At 46.0% G+C, this 25,842-nt stretch overlaps 1 protein-coding gene across 1 annotated transcript in view; it reads left to right on the top strand.

Annotated features, from left to right (window-relative positions):
• The first annotated feature begins 1,847 nt into the window (after positions 1-1,847).
• The window catches only part of TIAM2 (TIAM Rac1 associated GEF 2), a 98,274-nt gene continuing 74,279 nt past the window's right edge, over positions 1,848-25,842 (top strand). The window contains exons 1-6 of the mRNA XM_037053050.1: positions 1,848-1,897; positions 1,985-2,095; positions 3,059-4,231; positions 8,281-8,716; positions 13,602-13,774; positions 15,928-16,152. Of these exons, the coding sequence (XP_036908945.1) occupies positions 3,065-4,231; positions 8,281-8,716; positions 13,602-13,774; positions 15,928-16,152 (2,001 nt within the window). The 5' untranslated portion in view covers positions 1,848-1,897; positions 1,985-2,095; positions 3,059-3,064. The remainder of the gene's footprint in view (positions 1,898-1,984; positions 2,096-3,058; positions 4,232-8,280; positions 8,717-13,601; positions 13,775-15,927; positions 16,153-25,842) is intronic.

Here is a 25,842-nt window from a genome sequence, read left to right on the forward strand (position 1 = left end):
AAACACAATGGATTTTTGTACGTCAATTTTGTGTCCATTCGTGTGTAGAAACACAATGGATTTTTGTATGTCAATTTTGTGTCTTGCAAAATCTAATAGGTATTTGGTTGAGTCTTTAGGATTTTCTATATGTAAAATCATGTCATCTGCAGATAGAGACAGTTTTACGTCTTCCTTTCCAATTCTGACCTTTTCTTTCTTTTTCTTGCCTGATTGTTCAGCTAGGATCTCTGGCACTCTGGGGAATGGCAGTGCTGAGAGGAGCATCTTCTCTTGCTCCTGATGTTAGAGGAAAAATTTTCAACCATTCACCATTGAGTATAAAGTTAGTTTTGGGCTTGTCATGTATGGCCCTTATTATGTTGAGATAAATTATTTCTTCTATGTCTAATTTATTAAGAATTTTTATCATGAATGGATGTTGAATTTTGTCAAATGCCTTTACTGTGTCTATTGAGATGGTCACACGATTCTTGTCTTTTATTCTTTTAATGTGCTGTATCACACTGATTGATTTGTATATGTTGAACCATCCTTGTATCCCAGGGATAGATTCTACTTGACTATGGTATATGATCCTTTTAATGTACTGCTGAGTTTTGTTGGCTAGTATTTTATTAAGAATTTTTGCCCTGGCTGGAGTGGCTCAGTGGATATGAGTGCTGGCCTGAGGACCAAAGGGTCGCCAGTTTGATTCCCAGTCTGGGCCTGTGCCTGAATTGCAGGCCGTGTCCCCAGTGAAGGGCACTCGAGTGGATGCCCCTCACATTGAGGTTTTTAAACCACACATTGAAGTGTCTCTCCCTTTCTTTCTCCTTCCCTTCCTCTGTCTAAAAATAAATAAAAAATGTTTTTAAAAAAGAAATGGTGATTTAACAAAAAAGAATTTTTGCCTCTATATTTATCAGGGATATTGGCCTGTAGTTGTCTTTCCTAGTTTTTCTGGCTTTGGTATCAGGGTAATGCTGGCCTTGTAAAATGAGTTTGGAAATATTCCCTTCTTTTTGACTTTTCTTGGAAGAGTTTGGAAAGGATTGATATTCATTTTCTTTAAATGTTTGGTAAAATTCACTGGTGAAGCCATCTGGTCCTGGGCTTTTATTTGTTGGAAGATTTTTTCTTACTGATTCAATCTCCTTACTAGTAATTTGTGTATTTAGATTTTCTATTTCTTCCAGATTCAGTCTTGGTAAGTTGTTCGTTTGTACAACTTTTCCATTTCTTCCAGGTTGTCCAGGTTGTCAGTGTATAGTTGTTCCTCATTCTTCTTTTTTTTTTGTTTTACTTTAAAGAACAAAAAATCCAGTATTGAACCCTCACAGCGCTGCTTTCTGTCTGCAGAGAAAAAGGCTTTGTGTCCTGGCAGTGACTCCTGCCAGACGGCAGCGCCCCCAGCCTGTTCCCTCTCCTCCCAGGCGGGCCTCCTGCCCCTAGTCCTTGTGCAGCATGGCCCGAACAGGTGCTTGAGAAAAACTGGTCATCTCATTTATGGGGCTGACTTCCACAGCACACGTTATTCTAGCCAAGGACGATTTCGCTGTGTTTCAGCATTTTGGGCTTTGTTTTCACTGCTTAGTCAAATAGAGAACAATGAACTTTCTTGTCGTGTCAGGATGATGCTCCCGCAATGTTGTCAGCGCGGTGAGTCTGAGAGTTGTTTTCCTAGTGGTGGTGACAGATGAGCCATGACTCACTCCAGCACTTTCACCTGCTCACCCCTGAAACAAAGGCGTGCCTTTCACTGCCGCCTGCGTGTTGAGCTAATGGCCTTTACATGATTGGATGGGCAGTTCTGGCTTCCTTGACATCCTCCAAACCACCTGATGAGTCAGGCAGTTCACAGGCATTTCATTTATTATTTTGACAGTGAATCTCTGCACAGCACTCGTTTCTTTAGGTAATTTACATTCAACCTTTGTTTTTATTTTGTGGGGAAACCTGGTGTAAAATGCTTGACAGAGTTTCTCCTGTTTCTGTGTTTCAGGGTCATCCCATGGACTCACTTCCTGCACTAGTTGACCATGGTGCCTTGCTCCCTGGACCACGCAGAGCCAACTGACCAGTAGCCTCCCTCAGCGCACAGACAGGACTGCAGGTAAATCCAGCCGTGTGGCTTGTGCTTCGCTGTCGAGCTGCAAGACTGTGACTAAGATAACAAATAAAGGTTTCATGACTTGGTCTGGCTATTATTGTTTTAAAATGTGTTTGATAGCCAACAAAGAAAAGCCAGTCCAATTGACTTTGGTTTTGTGGCTGTGCATTTTCTATATAAAGGAAGTAGAATCCTACTAAATATATTTGGAAACGGACCTGGAAGCCTCAGCTCCAGCTTTACTAAAGAGGGGGGACAGTTTGGATCAAATTTCCCTGTGAGTTTGGCTACACTAATGTACTCACTGAGAAAATCTTTACGAAAGCTTCAGAGATTCGTTTTATTGAAATGTTTTCCTGCCCCAAATGAGAACTTTTATCCCCCCTCCCTTTTCATCTCAACCTAGTTTTTGAGGACTTCTAGCCCTTTGTTTTGTGATATTTCGACTCTGTGGGACATGGGAAAGCTGGAGTTGTGTTATAACTGGTAGTTTTCAAAGCAGCGATCTCTTATATTGGCATGCAGTGCATACATGCATCATGAAAATGTATCTCTCTGGTCACTGAGAAGTCACAGAGAACGGATATTTCCCCCTCATGTTTCCCTGCAAGAATCATTGATTCAAAACCTCCCAACACCAAGCCTAAAGGAGGTCTCTGCTTTATGCTATTTTTATGCCAGTTCAATGTCTGGATTAAGCTCATACAGCAAGTTATGTGTTTGAAGTAACTGACACATGAGCATGACTTCTGTCTCTCTGGCTGATAATGACTTGCTTGTACAATGTAGGGAGCCAGTCCAGTGAGTGAGTCTTGTCCCTGCTTCCCTGAGTAGTGTGTCAGGCACAGGAAGAAACTGCTTGGTCACTTTGTAAGGTGAAGATCACTTTTCTGTTTTTAGAAAGTTCTGTCGTATCGCATGGAATTTAGGTCATGGGTCTTACTGATGCCACTGTTCTTAATTTAGGTTAAAATGGGGAACTCCGAGAGTCAGTACACATTTCAAGGATCTAAAAATCATAGCAATACTGTTACCGGTGCTAAGCCAAAGCCTTGCTCCCTGAAAATCCGCAGCATTCATGCAAAAGATGACAAGTCACTGCATGGGTGGGGTCACGGAGGCAGCGGAGCAGGTTACAAGTCCAGGTCCCTGGCCCGAAGCTGCCTTTCTCACTTTAAGAGTAACCAGCCTTACGCCTCAAGACTCGGTGGATCCACCTGCAAAGTCTCCAAAGGTAACGCCTACTCCAAGCACAGGACAAATGGCCCAGGAAGTGATTTGCTGGGCCCCCACCCTGCATTCTCACCTGAGAACGGGTTCCACTATGTTGGTCACCAGCGGGCCGAAAACCACGTGGCCTCGAAGGACTGCAATGGACACCTCCTCAACTGCTACGGGAGAAACGAGAGCATCGCCTCCACCCCGCCCGGTGAGGACCGAAAGAGCCCCAGGGTGCTCATCAGGACGCTGGGGAAGCTGGACGGCTGTCTCCGGGTGGAGTTCCACAACGGCGAGGCCGGCAACCATGGCAAGGGGGCCCCAGAGGCAGCAGGCGGTCCTGTTCGGCTGCTGCGGTACTCGCCCACGCTGGGCCCCCGCGCGCCCTCGCCGCCCAGCCCGCGCCTCTCCCCTGCGGACTCGCGCCCGCGCTCCAGCAAGGGCAGCAGCTCCCTGAGCTCCGAGTCCTCCTGGTACGACTCCCCCTGGGGCCACACCTGCGAGGGCAGTGAGGCCGAGGGCCCCTTCCCGGCTCCTGGCACACTGGACCCCAGCCCACCCGCCGGCTTCCCGCCCAGGGGCGCCCCGAAGCCCTTCAACCAAAGCTCTTCCCTGTCCTCCCTCCGGGAGCTCTACCCCGAGGCCCCCCTGGGGAGCCTGGCCCCCTCCGGGATCCGGCTCTCCGACGAGTCCATCGGTGCCCCCGCCAGCCTCAGCCACCGCGTGTCCTTCGCCTCCGACATGGACGTGCCGTCCAGCGTGGGGCCCAGGGACCCGGGCCAGTACGCGTCCTTCACCCTGCCCTGCAGGAAGTCCAAGGCCTTGACGGAGGACCCCGCGAAGAAGGACACCCTGAAAGCCAGGATGCGCCGCATCAGTGACTGGACGGGGAGCCTCTCCAGAAAGAAACGGAAACTCCAGGTGAGTCCGCCTGGGGGGCAGCAGGGAAGCCGCCCCTGGCTTTTCTCTCTGTGAAATGGGGATGCGGTGGAAGGGGCGTGCAGCGGGGTCTGCAGCGGGGTCCTGAGGCCGCGAGGAGCCCAGGCCCAGGCAGTCCTGTTTGCAGCTCTGGGGTTTTGTTTGTCCCCCTGCCCTTCAGATGAGCGTTTTAGCGCTTAACCCGCGCCTCCAGTTCCGGAGTCTGCACAGGCTCACCTGGGGTGCTCCCGTGTGAACCCAGAGCCTGCCCCACCCAGGACACGGGCAGCCTTAGAAAGTGCAGCCCCGGAGAGAATGCCGCCATGAGGTGGTTGGCTAAGAGCTTTGCTAGGGCTCATTCTTGAAGCATGTACAAAAAGGAGGGGTGATAGACTGTTGTCATTCGGGGAGCAGTTACCTTCCTGAATGCGACATTACTTTGAGAAAATTAAAATTTCTACACTTAGGTTGGTACATAAAAAAATAAAAGGCGATGACCCATATCTCACTGCCTCCTTATGGAGATGCTCACAGTTTTAGAAACATCTTGTCCCTAAGAATGTGTAATAGTGAAAATATGACAGTGATGATAAAATAAGAATCGTGATGATAACAATACTCTTAACAGTGGGTGAGGTTTGAACAGGGAATCAGAGTGGCTTCACCACAGACTAGTGGCAACTGCTAAGTTTTCAGTTCATTACTGTTACTTGTCTTGTTTCAACGTTATTTAGAGGAAGGAGAAACCTTTTTCTAAAGAGCTCACTACATGTCATTACTGAAGGGAGTTTGGTGGACAGTTAGTCTCTAGAAGAATTGCACTTCAGCCATCCTGGACAGATACGGGATGATAAAATTTTATAGAGCTTTAGAGGAAGAAAATAATATCCCTCCCCTGAGTAGATGGTTTCAGATCTGTAATATTTACCGCATTTATCTATAGTTATTTCCTTCCTAGGTGTAAGGTGCCCCCACCCCACCCCTCCCACCTTGTTGCCCTTTTCTGCTTTGCACAGAGTGACGGTCCCCATCCTGTTACTCACTCTTCATATCCCCGAATGGAGTGATTCGCTTACTCCTTCATCACCGCCTCTTCAGGCCAAGCCACTTAATAGCGGAGATGTTTTTGACCCTTTTCTCTCCGCTTCCATTTTCCAAACAACTGGCAGCGGTTGAACAGAAGGGGAAACAGCGCCCACTTTCTCTGGGGCTGCAGTCCCCGCGGGCGGCCTTCATGTCTTTCTGAGTCACGGGTCCTATCACCGCCTTATATTCAGCTGTCACCGACTGTGACCCCTAATGGATGCTGGCAGTGAGCCAGTGGTCCCACATCTCTTATTTGCATAGAGCGCGTTCCTCATCTACGCTCTGGCCTGGCTGGCACACGGCTCTGCTGGGCCTGGCTTAGCGTCAGCTTCAATTCAGTCCAGAAGCAGACCGGTTGCCAGTGTATATTGACCCCATTTGGTCCCGCGCTGGCCCTCACCGCTCCGCCCACGCGGGGAAGTGAAACTCCGTCAGCTCTGTGTCACCCCAAGACTTAAGCTGCATGCAGCTGAGCCCAGGCTGGTTAGATTCAAAGATTCTGAATCTGAGGGCTGGGACAGATTCCCCCTCATTTTAAAAAGGAAGACACTAAGATTCCAGGAGTTCAGGGTCCTTCCTGAAGACACGTGGCCAGTGAGTGGAGACGCTGGGGCCAAAGCCTTAACTTCAAATGTGTGTTTTTCCCACTTAACCATGTGACCAATGTGGTCTTTTTAAAAAAATAAAAACCCTCACCTGAAGATATGTTTATTGATTTTTAGAGTGAGAGGAAGGAGGAAGGTAGTGGGGGGAGAGAGACAGAGAGGTGAGCAAGAAACATTGCTTGGTTGATTTCAATCCCCGACTAGGGATTGAACCTACAACCTAGTTACGTGCCCTGACCAGGTATATGGAATGATGCTCTAAGCAACTGAGCCACCTGGCCAGTGGTCTTGATGACCACTGGTAATCACATTAGGGTTATTGAATACTAAGGTAGTAAACTCTTTTGGATTAAAAAAAAAGTGGCCTACGAAGGCAGCTTTTTAGTTTTGCTTGTGTTCCCATAATTGATAATCTATAAAGGTGAACAAGATGAACTTTTGGAGGCTAGTATACCACTTCTGTTGGCTGTACCTTTATTTTTCTTTCATAGTTTAAGGTGAGGATCGAGGTTTGATACTTTAAAAGTTAGTGCATTGGAGCAAAGTTTATGACAATATACTACAATAAAGCCCCCCCCCCCATGCATGTTCTCTTACATATAAACTCTTTTGCCTGATGGCAGGACTAGGGTTCAGAAAGTCTTACATGATGGATAGACATATTGTTTTAAATGATGAAAAGAGAACAACTCTTTCTTTACAGGGCTTTGCACTACTCTTGGGAGTTGGATCCTGAAAGCAGACTAGTCAGTGAAAAAGTGTGCACAACCAGGGGAGGGAGATGAGAGAGAGAGAGAGAGAGTGTGAGAGAAAGAGAGCGCGCTAAATGTGAAGTATGCTTCACTTCCTAAAAATTTTTGAAGAATAACAAAGTGACAATTTATCAGAAAATCTTAAACTATGTTGAAAGTTTCCTAAATGACTCACTGCAGCTGGCTAATTTGTTCTGCTCTTGCATAAGTAAGCATCAGTGTATAAATAAATATGACCGTGGTGTGCAGCGTAAACACAGAGTAAATGATATTTTCTTTAGTAGTAGCTGTGTCTGGGGCTCAGTTGTGCATTGCTCCTGGGTATTTGGAAGTATTCTTCAATTGATGATTTTCCTACAGACGATAGCAGGTAATCAATCACTCCTTTGCTGCTTGCTTGCCGGGTGGAATTTCAGAAAATAAGACCCCTCTGCACATTACAATATTCAAAATAAGGCTGTTAGTTTGTAGTCCTTGATTCAGTTTTCTTTCATGTTTATTTTAGTGGATAAGGAACTATAACCGTAAGCCCACACTAGCAGATGAGCAGGCGAGTGTGCTTAGCATCTCTCTGTAGTTACCATCATCTAAGCTCTAAATTTGGAATATCAGTATTTTTGAGTCATGAGGTAAACTCACTCTCTGCTGAAGAATTTAGTTACTGCTATTTACCAATGAATGACCTGTACAGACTTTTTTTTGAATGACTAGACTTCTAATCTAGGCACAAGATGAAACCTTTGTGTTTTTAGCTCTGTGCTGGCCAATTCATGGAGTCCTTGTAGGGGGCAGCAGTTATTCTAGAAATATTAATTTTACTTAGAGCTGCCTGTCTCTGATTTTGTGTTCAAGTAAATATGAAAGCCAAGGGTCATGCCGTTGTTACTCCAAGTGCCTAGAATAAAATAGATGTTCAAATAAAAGGGTGGGAATGAGTGGTGTATTCTTTTCATGAAGGAAATTCCTAAATTAAGTAAAAATATTAGTGATGAAAAAAGGGACAGTGACTAGCCGCTACCCTTTGTGGAGAAGGAATTTCAGGTGCATGGTTTCTCTATCCTAAGTGGGGAAAGTAGATGCTGGGGGCCCCCAGCTCTAGACCAGGCCAGGTGGCAAGAAGCAGGAGGCCATGTTTACCTTGGGGACAGGCAGAGAAGTCTGTGCGTTGCAACACTGAGTATGACTTTCTCGTTTAGCTTGAAAAGTGTTCAGGAGAAAGAACAGACTGCAAAGACATGAGCATTTTTTCCACAAAGACTCTGATTCGTAGTTAGCAAAAAAAAAAAAATCGGTCTAGAAGTCTTCACTAATGTATTTTATATACACTAGTTAACTTCCTGATGTTAAGCATAAGTTAGGTTGAGGACCGTCCTTGGTGTTTTTGTTTGTATTTTGAAGCATTGACTCCACTGGCTATAAATTGGATTGGGCAACGCTATTTCTCCAGTTCTTTCTGGTTCAGAGACTTGATCATTAAAGATGCGCTTTTGTTAAAGGAGTCTTACTTTGTGGCAATCGTCCTAGCAACCAGCAATGTCACACGCACGCAATGTTGGGGAAGGGATACTTTACTTATCCTCTGATGGGTGGTCTTCTGCGTCGCCCCCAGGAGCCGAGGTCCAAGGAGGGCAGCGAGTACTTTGACAGCCGCTCAGATGGACTGAACATAGACGTGCAGGGACCCTTCCAGGCGTCTGCCTCCCTGTGGTCCGGGGGCTCGGCTCAGCTCCTGTCCCAGAGAAGCGAATCTGCTCATGCCATTGGCAGCCACCCCCTCCGGCAGAACATTTATGAAAACTTCATGCGCGAGTTGGAAATAAGCAGGACCAACACGGAGAACATAGACACGTCTACAGAAACCGCGGAGTCCAGCAGCGAGTCGCTGAGCTCCTTGGAGCAACTGGACCTGCTCTTTGAGAAGGAGCAAGGGGTGGTCCGGAAAGCCGGCTGGCTCTTCTTCAAACCCTTGGTCACGCTGCAGAAGGAAAGGAAGCTGGAGCTGGTGGCTCGGCGGAAGTGGAAGCAGTACTGGGTAACGCTTAAAGGTAAGTGCCTTGTTGACCGCCAAGGGCCACGGGACCCTTGCTCCGTTGTCCCCTTTCATGGGAATGCCAGTGGGTCCAGTGCTAATTTCGGCTCTTGTGATTGTGAAGGAAGCTGACGTGGAATTTACCAGCATGCTTCACTGTGGTCACTTTCTCAAGCCTGTTTAACACGGTTTACGTGATGCTCCCATTTATGGTTCAGTCTAATAAGTGATTGGATTTAATAGTGATTGCTTATTATTTTATAGGCATTTCTGTACCATTCTTTAATATTTTTCCTGCATGTGGAGGAAAGAAAAAAAAACCCAAGTACGTAAACAAATGTTGTTTAGTTATTTGGAATGTGGATTCTGAATTTCACGTTCGGCACACGATCAGAACCCCTAAGAGGTGTGAGGTGTTGCCGCTCGTGGAACGAAGACTTTCATCTGGGTTATTTGGCTTGTCGCCGCACCTTTATGAACTAGGAGAGTCTAATTGTTGTCATCGCAAGCAAACGCTTTGTTTCTAACCTGAAGGAAAGAGCAGCAAGAATGTGGTCAGATGACAGAAGCTTCTCAGCAGTTGCTCTGCTCGGTGTGGATGGGTAGATTGGAAGGGATGGAGATGTCCTGAGGGAAGAGAGGCTCCATGCCCATTCAGTGGTGGTGGCTTATTCAGAGGGAAACAGGAAGAGCAGCTTCACAGCCCTGGGCATTTCTGTGACTTTCAGAGGAACTGAGTGTGGTGATCAGAGTCAAACCTCATTACTGGGCGACACCGTTCCTTATCACGGGGGAGTGCAGGCATGGGGACCACCTCTGCAGGCGGTGTGTGAGCCTCCACAGGGCCCCTTTCTGGATTTTTTTGCCCCTATTTAGAAATTTTGAGCCCTCTGCCCCCCACGTTGGGGTGCTGGTGCCACTTTATAATGACCCATAAGGCCCTCTGGGAAAGGCCTTTGCTTTGAAGCACCTTTCCCTAGCAAACTGGAGAGCCCGAGGCCCGGCGTCCTAGACATAGCTCCTCTCCTCCGGCTCTGGACTTGGATCCTGTGACTGTGGCTGAGGAAGGCCTCTGGGGAAGCAGGTTCTTGTACCGAACGACAGAAGGGATTTGGAAAGTTGAAATAATGGGTGGAACCTAGCAAGATAAAACTTGAAAGGGATAAGTTATACTTTATAACGTAATCAAATAGCTACCTTAGTACGCAATAGGGAGATGTGGCCGCAACGTCTGATGAGGGAAGATGATTTAGAGGTTTGATTTGTAGGCCACTCATTGAATGAGTTTCCACTGGGATGAGGCCAAAGTAAAAGCTAATGTGATTTCAAAGAGCGAAGGGGACGTCCGGCCACGTCATGGGAGATGTCACATGATCTGCAGCCCTGTCCGTCTCTGCTTACTCCTCAGAGTTGGTTGGTTCTCTCTTTGGGGTGGGATTTGCTTGTGAAATGATTCAAAAAAAGATTCTACCTGAAGTGTAAGTGGAGAGGAGTGTGCACATGTCCCCTCCAGGGAGCAAGCACCTGGAATTATTTGTGAATTACATACACTCTGAAGCTGCCTCTTATTTGCAATTTTAGAATACATGCATTCTGTTTCATAATGTGTCATGTATCTATTGTTTTTAATGTGAAATATGTTTGTTAAAGTGTGTTGCTTTGGGAAGTTATTCCCTGCCTGTGTCATGGCTTTGAACCCCCCTGCCCTGCCTTGCCCCCCCAGCCACATGCATGTCCCAGGGGGTAGTGGTGTGTGTCTGCGTCCATACCGTACTGTGAGAAGCAGAGCCTCCGGGGACCCCAGAGGGATTTAGAACAATGCCATATGGAGGATGACAGAAGGATCTAGGAGTATTTAGCTTGGAGGAAAGTGAGCAGCTCTCTCTTAGAAGAGGCGCTGAATTTAATTTCGTTCACCAGAGGTCAGGATGGGACTAGTAGATGGAAGACGAGCTGATTCTGAATGTAATGTAAAAACCAGCCAAACCAACAAAAAACAAGAACAACAACAGTGACTAGGGCCATGGGCAAGTGGACAGGTACCACCTTCCTGAGTTCCCTGCTGTGGGCGACATTTGCACAGAGCTGGATTGTCGGACGGGGCTTCCTGGGACAGATCCAGGCCAGTGTCCTGTCAGGGTTCTTGCATTGTGCCCTGGAGGGGACACCAGGAGCTTCTGGCTGCTGACTTCAGGGGCAGGGAGGGTCCTGAGTTGTCTCGGAAGATTACGAGAGCTGCAGTCCAGCCTGGGCCCGCTGTCTCCGGGCCGGCTCAGGAGACACTTTGAGACCTATGGTGAAGGGTGCTTTGTACGTGTGAATGTTATCAAGCGCACATGCCTTCCTTTCCTTTGCAGCCAAGGAAAGGCATGCGATAAAGACATTTTTCCCCCATCATAACCTTTTCCATGTGGCTTTCTACGTCACTTTCCTCTGGGAATTCACTATGTTGAGTTGTGCTCTCTTGGCTTAGAAGCCAAGTTGTGATATTTGGACTTCAACTATTTGGTTTAATCTTAGTTAAAAACATAGTATGTGTGTCTATATGCACATGTGTCCATTGAAGCAGAATTTTGAAATTATCTTTGAAGTATGTGTATAAATAGATTGGAAACTGTTCTGGAAAGAGAAGCTATGGGCAAACCACCTGGTTACCTACCTATATTGAATGCCTAGATGTGCTAAGAGAGCAAATGCTCTGTAGGGCTTGCAGGGTGTGATACATTTTTAACAAGAATAATTTGACTTTCCATCTGTCTTTTCCATTGAATGGCTTTTCACGTGGTTCGCCAGGGGCTTCCTGGGAGAAGAGTTGGCAAGGTTGTTGAAGACACCCCTCAGAAGGCACAGCAGATGACCAATGTCTGCCGAGGGGTTTGTGAATTTATGTTAGGGTGCTGGCGGTTCTGTTTCTCTGTAGGTCTGAGAAGGGGAATGGAGGGATGAGTGTGGGCTGGGAGATGTCAGCAAAAAGCTGGATATGGGAGGAACTGAGAATAGTTGCTCTCCTTCAAAGCGCTGGTTAACATTTCTACTCATAGTGTGCCTTCTGTTCTTGTGCGGCTGCTGCCGGTCTGTTTTCTCTTGCTGCTAGTGTGGCTGGAACTTCCAGGGTCTGCCTGGAGAGCTGACAGCCACAATGCTGCTGGGGGTGGGGGGGGAACCTCACCCACACGGCTACAGCCCCTTCCCATCCTCCGTGGCACCCAGCATTAGAGACTCACATTGAGTTAAACTTGATGTACGAGATTTACGATTGATTTCCTGTTCTTTAAATTTGATAGCAACAACCCTGGGCATATTGTTTTACATCCCGGCCTGGCTCTAAAATGGGACGTCCTGTTTTAGTTTCATGCGGCCACATCAGGGCTGCACTCTGTCCTTGATGGGGCGTGAGGTTTGGCAACAGGTTGGCATCTGCCCAAGGTTGTGTTCATTTCCCCTGCATGTAATGGTTCCATCACAGCCACTGGGAGCACAGTGTTAGGGAAACTGGAAAGTCAACGTTAACCCATTGGAAGAACTTGGACTTGGGGACACCTGGTGTTGCCCTGTCCTTGTTGTCCTGGTTCCTGGGCCCCAGGTCACAACGTGTCATACGCCACAGTAGTATCAGACGTGGGAGAAAGACTGGGGGTACTGGTTCTCTGTGATTCAGTGCCTGGAGGACGTACTGCTTAGCCCTGCAGAAGCGGCTCTGGCCCCAAGCCTCCTGCTACCTTCCCTTGTTCTCAGAGCCCCTGTCAGCTTCCCCATGACTGAGTTTCGTTGGCCGGAGAAGTGGCTCAGTGCTTCCTGAACTAGCACCGTGCGGGGAGAGAGGGGCGCCGTTTCTGAGGGCAGAGCCGGGGGTGGGACTCTTGTTCTCCTGCCTTCCGTCCTGCGTTAGAGACACATACTCAGATTCGTTGTTAAAGGGGGAAAGAAATGACACCGGCAGGCATGCAGTTGCTTTTAAATAATAATAATAATTATTATTATTATTATAGAATAATGTTACTTATTATATCACCATTACATATTATTTATATAATATATAATATAATATAACATATGAATAATATTATAAAATAATTATTATTATAGGACATTCCTATTTTAATTATCAAAGCAGATTCTTTATAACTTCTACTTATAATACTTCATTAACTTCTTAGGAGAAAGTTATACACTTACAGGTATATGTGGCAGCATTTTTAGAGTGATATTTTAAAATTCAGGGATATATAGTTTCATTTTTCTCGCAATCTAAATTACTCGGATGATAGTAATATTTCCTCTCACTGTGAGATAAAAGAATATATTGAAATTAAGCTATTTTATACAGCATTTGGTACGCTGTCATAAGTAGCGAAGTTCCCCAGGTCTGCTTGGTTTCACGTTACCACACATTCCAAGTGTGGACGCTCCTGTAGTTAGCAAACATGGATTTTCTTCTGCCTCCTGCAGTTGGCCCTCCCCAGGGTGGTGGTGTGGTGAGAATGAGGCCCCTGGGGCCGGAGGGTCTGGGCCCAGCTGTGGACCCGGCACAGGTGGTGTGGCCTCAGGTTTCGCATCTGTGACACGAGTTAGACTCACCTGCCTTCTGTGGCTCCTGGGGGCACCAGTGAGCCTGCGCCTGTGGGTTTCTGAGAGGTGTTCCTGATGGGAAAAAGCAGCAATCAACAATGATAAATGTGTGATGTCGCTTTTACTGATACTTCAAATACAGAAACATCTCATTTTCACCCCCATTGATGCTAATACACCAGCGCACACTTTGGAGACCGGAATTTTCTTTTGTGTGACATGGTTGTCACATTCTTTTTTTTTTTTTTTTTTAATAGATGTATGCCTTCCCTTCTCATGGCTTTCCTAGGCCCTGTCCTGGGCTCATGTTGGTTTTGCTTCTTTCTCCATAGGGTGCACGCTGCTGTTCTATGAGACCTATGGGAAGAACTCCCTGGACCCGAGCGGTGCGCCTCGCTGTGCGCTGTTCGTGGAAGACAGCATCGTGCAGTCAGTCCCGGAACACCCCAAGAAGGAGAACGTGTTCTGCCTCAGCAACTCCTTCGGAGATGTCCACCTTTTCCAGGTACTGCTCAGCTCTGTACATGGGCTTGAGATGACAGCTAGCGTACTGTGAGGGTGTGATGGACCGAACTAAAAGGCGCAGCTTAGCCGTGACACAGGCTGAGTCAGGCTTTGGGCTGGGGCCCAGCCGAGGGTGGTGGCCTCAGTGCAGATCCTTCATTGCAACAGCGAGGACTTCTTGGGTGCCCATGCCTGCCGGGCTGTGGCCCACGGGCTGCTCCTTATATGAAGGAAAGCCGTGATCCCCATCTGGGAGCAGTTGGTGATCCAGGGAGTGCGAGGTCTGAAAGTCCCAGAGGGGAGGCTATTTCAAGGGTGTCTAGGGAATATGGACGAACACCGGAGGTTTAGGTTCCTGCCAAGAAGCCTGGTGGAAGCGCAAGAGGAAGCTCCTGAGGAAGCCTCCTAGACCGGCGCTGTCAGTGAGGCCTACCTCCCGGTGGGAGTGGGCTCAGGACGCTAGGAGTCATGTTATTTGTTGCTAGGACTTTTAGCAGCTTTGTAGCAGATGAGCAGTCACAGAGCATGGCAGGGCCATGCCACCAGTGCTAGGGGCGGCTGTAGGTGCAAACCCCAGGGCTGTTGCTGAGTACCTTGACCTTGGTCTTCTTCGAGCACTGGCTGAACTTTTCTGAGTTTTGGAGCCTCCAACCAGGAGGATAAGCAGAGCTTCTAGGATTGTTTTGGGTGTAAATGATATATGTGTGTATGTGTTAAGTGCTAAAGACTGTTACTATTATCTAACTATAATTTCTGTTATTAATGAACTCAAAAATGTGGGGATGATACCAAGAAGTAAAACTTGCTTCTCAAATGCCTCCTGACCACCCCATGCTGCATGTAGACGTGGTGCGGGCCATAGACTGTACCTGGCCGAGGGTTCGTGGAGAGCCTCGTAGGTCCTGGGGTCAGGTCTCCGATGCACTTGGTCCTGGACGCCCCCACGAGCTCTGCAGGAGGATGTAGCGTTCTCTCCCTGACCTGGGAGTCTGCAGTTCTTTGAAGTGTTCCCAGAATCAGGGACTGAGATTTGATTTTCCTTTTCTTGAAAGAAACTTGATTACTCTTTGCTGGTCTTTATAGCAAACTAATGAATTGATGTTCATCTGAATTCCAGGGAAGGTAAATACATCAGATTGTCTACAAGGACTTCTTAGGGGCAAGGGTGAAATGAATATTTCGTTTTGTGATTTGGGCAAAATAAGAGATTAAGAAATTGTCCAGACAGCCCTGGCTGGTGTAGCTCAGTGGATTGAGCACAGGCCTGCGAACCAGAGGATCGCAGTTCAAGTCCCAGTCAGGGCACATGCCTGGGTTGCAGGCCAGTTCCCTGCAGGCCAACTCCCAGCAGGGGACGCACAAAAGGCAACCATACATTGATGTTTCTCTCCCTCTCCCCTTCCCCTCTAAAGGTAAATAAATAAATAAAATCTTAAAAAAAAAAAAAAGAAATTGTCCAGACAGGCCCACGGGCCTGGTCCCAGGGGGCACTGCAGGTGGACCTGTGGCCTGAAAGGGTGTGGTTATTTCCGACTCGAGGGCACTGAAGTCCTTTCAGCCTGCTTAGAACTGTCTCTGCCCATTCTGCTGCATTCAGACTTTCTTCATTGTTTTTAAAATTAAGTATTTTTCTTACATGACAACACTGGGGTCTTTGTGTCTGAAGGTACTGGAGGGTAGAGAAAAAATTTTTTTCATTGATATTTTTCATAATTGAGTCCATACTACAGATGAAATTACATATTCGGGTTTCAAAATGTGACATTTTAGTCCTAAGGTTTTTCTCATCTCTTAAAATTATGATCATAAGCCATCTTAAGGGAGTGGCCTAACACACACTGTGTAGCTGTACCCCAATTTTCTTATTACTCCCTGTTGTTGGCTTACAGCTTGGTTCTAGCTTGTCTTCCGGGGACTAGCTAGAGATTTGGGGCTCTGTGGTTCTTTCTGCTCTGCTCTCGATGTTCTCGCAGACCTCTGAAGTCAAAGAGGCTTGTGAGCCTGAGTCAAATGGTCGTGTATGGTTTTGAAATTAAAGTTTCTGAAGTGCAGATACCCCTTAGGTTTTACTCATCAAAGCCCAGCCTGCCACTTGGGAGTGCACTCTGTGGTAAAACAATGGCAACTCTTTTTTTTTAACCCTGCCGTGTTCAGGCCACTAGCCAGACTGACCTGGAAAACTGGATCACTGCCATACATTCAGCATGCGCATCCCTTTTTGCAAAGAAGCGTGGCAAAGAGGACACGGTCCGGCTACTGAAAAACCAGACCAAAAACCTTATTCAGAAGATAGACATGGACAGCAAAATGAAGAAGATGGCTGAGTTACAGCTGTCCGTGGTCAGCGACCCGAAGAACAGGAAGGCCATAGAAAACCAGGTACTATTTATTTACACGAGTATTTTCTTCCGTGGCTCATGCCACTCACAGCACCAGCTAGGATGGTGCTGGTGTTTCTTCCATCACTGGGGGAAACAGTTTCTGTGGCTTCTCATTTCAAGTCCGGTGAACTTTTGTGATGTGGGTGATGTGACGTGCTCTCCGGCCTTTGGTTGCTGGGCAGGTATCACGGCATGTTTTCTGCCAAAATCTTTTTCCCGATATTGAGTAGCTCCTTCTTGCCTGGCTGATTCTCAAAACTGTCAGAAGAAAATCTACATCATGAAACCACTAAAAGACCGGGCAGGTATGATTCTAATACAAAGGATGGCTTTGGTAAGAGCTGTTGGCGGGACAGCTGTCCCAATGTCGGTGGGTCCAAAAACCCAGCATTTAAAGACATTTATTACAGTTGAAGTGCTAAGGACAATGCTTTCTCTGGCCTAATTTCACTTTCGGGTAACAATCAAACAAGAAGTTTGTAAGCGGCTTGTCTTTTAGAGGAGCAGAAGCATCTTTTTGGTCATTTATTTTCTTTGCTCGGACAACCCAACATTTAGACAAGTGTCTGTGACAGCTGCAGCGCCCCTGTCTTTGTGAGCACAGTGAAAGCAGCGTCTTTGGCCGAGGACTCAGGTAGTGATGTGGAGGGCAGACTGGAGTGGGACAGTTAGTGGGTGGTGAGTGGCACTGGTCTGAATGCACAGTGTCGAAGACCCGGTGTGGGGTGACATGGCCGGGGCTTAGTTTATATGGAAAATGAATTTCAGAGTTTTGCTCTCCTCTCCTTTCCCCTTCTCTTTGCTTTCCTTTTCTTTCTTTCCTACTTTGAAATCTTTTTATCTGACTCACAAGGCTGTTTTCCAGACATCTTGTGAGCAATGCAACCTGACTTGGCACACTCCTGAATTTTCACGTGTCCAGAAGGCTCAGTGACCTTTCAGCATCTGAGATAATTCAGGGAGGGATGTACTGTTCCTCTGGAGGTTGGATACTTTAAAGGTTCTCTGAGTCTACAGTTTACTAACAGACTAATATATAAAATGCTCTTCATTATAAGACTGTCTGAGCCCTGGCTGGCGTAGCTCAGTGGATTGAGCGCGGGCCTGTGAACCACACGATTGCGGTTCGATTCCCAGTCAGGGCACATGCCTGGGTTGCAGGCCAGTTTCCAGCAGGGGACTCAAGAGAGGCAACCACACATTGATACTTCTCTCCTCCTCTCCTTCCCTTCCCTCTAAAGATAAATAAATAAAAATCTAAAAAAAAAAACAAAAGACTGTCTGAATATATAGGTTAGGAGTAAAAATAATAGTAATTATAATGTCAGAGACACTTTCCCAAGTTGGCATTATTAAATATGGAAAATAAAAACTCTCCTTTGGATCCTGTGATTCTGGATTTAAATGAGATTCATTATTAAATACTTGTGTGATTTTTTCCATATTACTTGAACACAGAGTACGTAATTTTTATAATTCTGTAGAATCTTAAGGATAGTATCCTACATTCCTGAATTAAACTGGTCCTCAGTCATACTCTGCCACTTACTTAAAGAGTACCTGTTAGCCAACCACAAACTACAAACAGTTGTAACAAAGAGCTGAACAGGAAGTTGGAACTGCCTGGGAGAGTGAAGGGAGGCCGAGGGGTGTCTGGCGTTTGACCAGAGCGCAGGTGCTAGAGGTGCTGCCGCCAGGGGCTCTGCTGTGTCATCTCCACCTGCTTCCGACCTGGGAATGCTTCTCCTAGCTCTCTGTCTGTGTAACATGTAGGGTTATGGTGCTAGGTCAAGGTTATGTGACAATTGAAAAGCCAGAGGAGAAGGAAGAAAGGGTTATCCTGGGGTTTTCTTGGTACCATGTCTCACTGCTGGTCCTGAATTTCCAGGATCCAGTGTCTTCGTTCTGTATCATTGGAGGGGCACCTTGTGAATTCACGTGTCTTGGAGTGTTCAGGGTGCCCCAATCAAAAAATTGCATGGTGCCCTGGCTGGCGTGGCTCAGTGGATTGAGCACTGGCCTGCGAACCAAAGGGTTGCTGATTCAGTTCCCAGTCAGGGTACATGCCTGGGTTGCAGGCCAGGTCCCCCGTTAGCGACAACTGGTTGATGTATCTCTCATATGTTGATGTTTCTCTCCCTCTCTTCTTCCCTCTCTTCCCCTCTCTCTGAAAATAAATAAAATCTTTAGGGAAAAAAATCTCATAGTGACTGTAATGGGGGGGAAAGTATGGTTTTGACTTTTACCGGCTTTCTAAAATGCAACTTCTAAGCCAACGCCAGTCCCCTAGAAGGGATGCCCAACCTGGAGTTTTCAAGCCCTCCTGTATTGTCAACTGTTTAGGTCCAGAGAGAGAAAAGGGGAATTTAGTGACATCGAATGGCTCCTGGTTCATTTTTTAATCTTTTTCCCCTCCCTTTCCCTCTTTATGGCCGCAAGATGTCCAAGTCAACATTGGTAGAAATTTAATATTTTCTTTAAATGTCACCTATTCCTTTGTGATGGTTGGTAAGTACTTAATTCACAACATCACAATTGGTGGTCTTCTCTGAGTGGGAGGTGGGAGCTGACTTTGCACACAAATGCAAAGGTCTGGGACAGTTGGATGGCCTGAGGAGAAGCTCTTTGGAAAAATTAGGCGAGTTATCACTTACGGCCCAATATACATGGTTTGACTGAACCATCACTTCAATAATTTTAAGCAACTACTAATTTTTAATTTCAATTCTCCCAGCCCCCTCCTTGTTTTCCTCACCCCTCCCACACCTCTCATGTCAATGCTTGTGAATTTTTGGTAAGAAATAATTTGGGTCAATCTTCAGAAATTCCACCTGAAAATATTCCCACCAAGTTAGCAGTTTAAGGTTGTAATTTTGCCATGTTTTCCCAGAGGGCTTTGCAGCGGGTAACATGAACTGTATTTTCTGTGCCCACTGTCCTTAATTCATTTGCAAGCTGGTTGTAAAGAAGCTATTTGCTCTTTCCTTGCAGACACCAAGTATATGAAACATTAAGGGGGAGCAAGCACATGCTTAGAATTACTTTTATGAGACAGTCTTTAGAGAATATTATGTGATGCTATAAAGGCAAAGGCATTTACAAAGCAAGACCAATAAGAACATGATGTCTCAAATATCCCATAAGTATCATTTTCTCTAAACTGCCTTTTGAAAACTCCTTTAAAGGGGCAGTGCTTTATCCACTTACGATTTAAAAATCTCAACTTCACGATATTTTATTTTACATGAAAGAAAATATGATTTACATAGTGCTTTCCCCTGGAGACCCCCACGCACCTCAGACAAAGTCATTTATAGCTGAGTAATAGCTGCACTTCCAGGGCGCTTTACACGTGCAAGATAAAAATCTCTGCCACAGGTTTGAAGTCCTTGGATGGAGAAGGTCATTGTCAATGGCTTTTCCGAATAAAAAGACACTATGACCACAGTAATGGCTGAACTTCATACCGTTGTCTGATGACCACGGGACCTTCAGGGTCTGGGTGGGGTGGGATGACGCAGCTTTCATTCGCCCTTATCCAGCCTGGGGGCGAGCACGAGGCCAGTCCACAGGCTGGCTTCCTTTTGAAGGTCTGAGGCAGGAAGAGCTATCAATTCAGTCCAGTGAGGACTTCATTTTCCTTTCTGTTCATTATTTTAAACAAGTAAACAGGGACAAATCCTCACCACCCTTAGGCGGTCGTGGCCTCCTCCCAGATGGCTTCCTCTGTCCTTCCCCCACGCCAGCTTGCTCTGTGCCTTTCTCACGTCCGGTGGGTAAATTGGCCCAGGAGGGAAGGGCCGCTGGTATGGGGTGATGCAGGCAGAGCGCAGGCTCAGCTGGTGGGCTTGCGTCTGCTCTGGGCTAGTGACATGTGGGCGTCATCTTCAATATGTAGTTTAAGTTTTAAAATCATAAAGAGGATGGAGTGAATTTATACAGTTGGAAACTGGCGAAGAGAACAAAGTGAACAAAACCTTAAGGGAAATGCAAGGCAGGGTATGGGGTGAGAAAGCAACTCGGAGAGTGAGCCTTGGAGGGTCCGTGAAGGGCAGTGAGGGAGGCAGGACCGAGTACAGAGGGGCTGGGCCGAACCCGGGCCTTGTTCGGGAGGCAGCGGGGAGGCGCTGCAAGGAGCTGGGGCGGGAGGTAGACTTTCCGCTTCACCAGTGAGTGCTCACTGCAAGTTCTGGGCTGGCACGTGTGGGCAGACGGGGGTCTCTGTCACTGCTCCCACCACATTGTTTTGTAATTATCTCCTGGTGTCAGGGTGGCGCCTCGTACAAAGTATGACCTCCTGAAGGATCATAACTTTCCAGGTCTGTCCCCCTGGTACTTGGCTTGAGCTGGTTAGCAAATGGACCTGTGTCTCCTTTCCTCTTGACTGAGCCCTTCTCCGTCCCTGCTCCTCACCAGCTCTCGGCCTCTTTCCTCCAGACGTTCCCCACTTCATTCCCCGGCTACGATAACATATCCTCAGGCTATGACCAGGTATGATTTCATGACAACTCCATGAGGTAGAGCTGTGTGCATCACCCATTTAATTGATGGCTAAACAGACCCTTAGAGAAGTTGAGTATGGTACATTTTCTGACGTCACACAGCTGCTAAGTGGCAGAGCTGGGACTCGAACCCAAGTCCATGCTCCTAAAGGAAGGGCGCCATTGTGTCCCCGGAAGACTTTTGTGGATGGGGTTGTGTTCCACTAGCAAATGAACTAGGTGATGGCTGGTTTTACCTAAAATAGAAATTAATCCTTAATTTACGTGTTTCCATAACTTGGAGTTCTTAGCTCAATTTGACGGGAAATTATTTATTATAAACTGGATGTTATGGCATGTGAATTACAAGGGAAAAACAAAACAACAGACTTTCTGAGTCTTAGCGGGTTGTTCTGACTGCCCGTCGGCCTCATTGTGGTCCGTGTCCCTGCAGGGATTCCTCTGGAAAGGGAGGTTGTAGCGCCTGGAGAACATTGCCTGGGAGTTTCTCAGCTTATTCTGTCAAAAAGGAAACCCAACCTGGTGTTTTTAGGACAAACCCAGTCATGGACAAATGACCAAGGGCTATGATCAAATGACCAAATGGTAGAAAATGTTTTTCTGGGAGTGCCGGGTGTGGTGTGCATGTGGCTGTCACCTTTGTTAACATGTCATTGTTCATCTGCCCTGTTTAGTGTGACCCTTCATGTCCTCCCCTTCCCTGTCCCCAGAGTGAACCCTGACCTCCAGAGCTCACTGAACGAGTGTGGCTCTCTGGGCGAGAAAGAGGAAACGTGTGCATTGTCTTTGTGTCAGCGCTTAAATGTGGGACCTTTCCTCCTTCCTTTTGTTAATTTTTGTTTACAGTGAAAGATAAAGAAAACCTCCTTAGAGTGAGTTTTGTTCATCCTTGAAATTTGTACATTTTGTGCATGGACATGAAAAGAAATGGAAGCTTAATCTACATAAAAGTCAAGTTTTTATTCTCATGTCCTGAGATTTATCTTAAAAATGAAGAAATGGCTAGAGATATTGTCAGTTTTTCAGGAATTTTGAAAAGGAAAAAAAAACCCATGTTGGTATAGAAGAATTGGTTAGGGGTGTTTTATTTTTTTATAATGTTAGGAAAAAATCTCCAGAAATTCCTCGATAAATGTGATGTCAGCCAACATTACTATTTCAGTGATGATAATGATTGACGTTTCCTGAGGGTAGTGTAAATAAATAGCTACAAGACTGTCTCTACTTCTTCCTTTACTGTTAGAAAATATTGGGTTGGCCAAAGTGTCCATTTAATTTTTTCCATAATATAAAAGATGTATTTTTTATTTTCACCAATAAGTTTAATGATTGAGAGATTCCAAGTATGTTGGCTATTTCCTGCATAACATTTAATGCTATAAAATGTATAGCATTTACTTTTCTCAGTTAGTGTCTTGATTTGTTTGCTGTCAACTGCAGCTGGTCTACCTAGAGCAGCGCCCAGTGAGAAATCTCCAGCGTCAAACTTTGCAAACCACTTTTGACATGTTCAGTCCATCACAGCACCTTTTTCATACACTGCACAAATGGCCTTTTTGCATTTCATTTGCATTTCTACCTTTCTTAAAATAATAAAGCATAATATGCCAAAAATGTGTATTTTCTTCCATCTTCAATATTCAAATGGCTACACAAAAATTCACCAATGTTGGTGTTTTTGAAAAATGCGCGCTGATGTGGCAGCTGTCACAATACAGTCTGACAAAATTGTTTCAAATGAGGCTCGAGACAGCCAAGTGCTACTAGAGCCATCGCAGGAAAAAAATGCACTTTTTGGCCAAGCCGGTGTATCTTTATCCCCTTCTTTACCTCATCTTTTGAGGTTTAATCTTAACATATAGTATAACTTTAAATTTGGGCTGCACTTGAACATGACTGGTAGGAAATTGAAATGCAAAATGTTCAAGACGAATAGGGCACCCAAGTGAGAGCATAGATAGTCTTATATCCTCTACATGTTAGTAGAACATTGGGGATTTGTGGGAAGGAAAAAGTCAACGATTGGATGAAAATTTGAATGGAAGTTGCCGAAGTGGGTCCTGGATAGAGCATGGGTGCCTGCCTATGAGTGAGCAGACCTGGGACTCAGCCATGTCACAAGTGTTTGGTAGAGGCTCGTCCCCACATACTGTTCACACCAGGATCAGCCTTTGCTCATCTGGAAGGGCTAGTTATTGTGTGGCCCTGGTCAAGTCACTTCCCTTATGGACCTCTGTCTCCCCTGCTAAGAAAAAAGGTGTTGTAGTCCTGATTCCCCAGCTAATTCTTGGCCTGTGTTGCCAGACTTCCTCATTATTCTAAGGCCGGTTTTGAGCTTGTGGGTCCAGCCTTTTTACTCCCCGCTTCCCTCCAAGTAGGCCAAGCCTCTGACTCTATGTCCTCATCATACTGTTACCTGTATTTTCTCCCAAGTCCTTCTCTGCAACTTCCATGAGTCTCTAGGGAAAAAAAAATATTCCATTGTTTCTTATCTAACCACAAATCCTCACGTAGCCTCCATGACTGATTCACTGTATAAAATAAACTATGGCCTTAAAAACAAGATAATTATTGTGTTTAGATATGGAATAGAAGTGTGACTAATGGTGGCTTACTCTGTCACAGAGGTCTATGGGATTGAAGGATGTATTAGTCAGGGTTCTCCAGAGAAACAGAACTAATAGGATCTAGGAAAAAATATATATAAAGAGCTTCATTATAAAGAATTGGTTCCCGTGATTACAGAGGCAGGCACATCCCAAGATCTGCAGAGTGAGTCAGCCAGCTGGAGACCCAGGAGGGCGGGTTCCCATCCGAAGACTGGCAGGCTCAAGACACAGGAAGAGCCAATGTTTCCGTTCAGGTCCAGAGGCAAGAAAAAGCCAGCCTTCCAGTCTGAAGGCCATCAGGAGGGGTTCTTTCGCACTTGGAGGAAGGGCCAGCCTTCTTGTTCCATTCAGGCCTTCAGTCGATTGGATGAGGCCCACCTACATTTGGGCAATGTGCTTTACTCCAGTATACCCATTAAATGTGGAATGCATACACAAACACCCTTATGGAAGCACCCAGAAAGAATAATGTTTGACTACTTAGCTGGACATGCCGTGGCTTCGTCATGAACAAGGACAAAAAGAATGGAGAAGTCACAAAGTCCCATCTCGTTTGTATAGTTCACTAAATTCAACTTTAAAAGTACCTCTACAATGTGCAGTATTGATTGAGATAATTAGCTCCTTGAGATGTAATCACCTATATTAGCAAACTTCTTGACCTTTCTAAGATCTACTTGAAGCTGTTGGGATGTCCCAGCCCTGTCTTCCTTCCAACAAACTTAACTCCGCATCTGAATCTATACTCTTCCCATGAATTCACCTGCCTTTTGTCCCAAGTTTTGGGTGCACAGGTCCAGGTGCGATGGAGATTATCCAAGTGTTTCTGACAAAATGTTATGATTTGCCGTTTAGGATGGAACTGTCTTCACCTTCCAGTGGTGTTTTGATAGTCACATAAATACATTAAATGACTTTTAGAAACGCGTTGTAAATAAACTGTAGAATTCAGTGAAAATATAAGACTGTTATCTTCCCTGATTGATAGCGATTGACATGGGCTTGGAATTTATTTAACATTTTTGTCTCTTTAATCCACACTTGATGGTCTGCACTTATCTTCTGGTATCCAGTAATGCCTTGGTTTTCTTTCTCTCCTGCCTCCACCCCCAACGGAAGCCCTAGAAAGTATTTCAGAAACTATTTCACATGGAAATATAAATGAGGGAGAAGCTTTACTATACTACTCAATCTAGAAATAGCTGAATAGTATTAGAAGACAAAAGAATGCATCTGCAGTTGTGGACTTTCAGGAATCAGCTAGAGAAGGTATTTGTGAGACAGGCTGAGAGCATCATTTTCCCTGTAGCTTCTGATCACTGTCAGTTCATGGTTCCCTACTGCCCACCCATCACCTCTGGAACCTAGAATTCTCTAACGTTGCAACTAAGTGGAGATCTGCAGTTTCAGTTTGAAGGGTCTTGTTAGTCTGTAACAGCAGTCCTCACTAAGTCCAGACGCCAGAATTGCTGGAGGTGGCTTGGAAACATATAAGGGGGTTGCAGAATCTTAAATGAGAGTAAAATCACTATGGAGATTGAGATTTTTTCAATGCAGTCTGGGAATTTGTTGTTTACTGACAAAAAATGATGAATCAATGAATTTTTTAAATCTTGTAGCTATCATATTTCTTTCATGCAGAAAGTTTGTACAGTGACCTTCCTAAGAAATAGAGATGGAGAACTTGGATGGGGTCTGGGGAAGACCCTGAACTGGTTCCGCTTTTCTCTGGCGGGGAGGCTGAAGGGCACCCAGTGTTAAATGTAGGAGATCATGTGTAGGGATGCCATGCCCATCCAGGATTAAAGTTTACTGTGAAAGGTGGGGATCTGGGTGTTAAACGTGGCAAAACTGGAGACGCAATGTTGCAAATAAAACGGCATGACTCTAGTGCCGAATCGTTGACAAGCCTTCGCTGCATACCTGCTCTTGAACTTTGAGTTTGCCCTCGACACCGTTTGAGGTCCGGCTCTCTGCTGTCCTGAGTCCCCATACTGGCAAGTTCCTAGAGCCTTCTCCACCTGCTAGTTCATCTTTAAATGGAAGTAACACACGTATTTTGCCATCCTTGGAAGAAGGGAGGCCGGCCCCTAGAGTTTGACTGTCTCTTTATCAGCTCATGACCTCACTTTTGAAGAAGTAGATAGAAATTTCTGTTGTGTGTTTTAGTTTTATTCTGGTGGATAGATGGCACTTATTCTCTAAGATGCTGAAAAAGAGGGATAGAAGCTTTATTTGTCCTGATTCCTAAAGTCTATTTCCTTCTTATTATCTTGAGTTCTTTGCTCAGAATGCACAGCAATGTAAAGTTACTGCCTCCATTCGTCCAGTGCCTGTCTGGCGCAATTCCGTCAACCTGGTTTAAGATCAGAGGCTGTAAATGTGAAGGGAAGTGAAACACAGTGAAATGCCGACTTACTCTTGTGTACCCTGCCTTGGGTCAGTGGGATTTAGAGCGCTGGTATTCCCCAAAGGTCCTGGCATTTCGGTAAGGCGCCCTGTCGGGACCACCAGTTTTATTTCCCCTTGGACCATCCTGGCGCGATACTTACTGTCTGACTCACTGTGCTTTGGCGG

Source organism: Sturnira hondurensis, unplaced genomic scaffold, assembly GCF_014824575.4.
Source record: "Sturnira hondurensis isolate 20B ecotype Veracruz unplaced genomic scaffold, ASM1482457v3 Scaffold0000167, whole genome shotgun sequence".
Taxonomy (NCBI): domain Eukaryota; kingdom Metazoa; phylum Chordata; class Mammalia; order Chiroptera; family Phyllostomidae; genus Sturnira; species Sturnira hondurensis.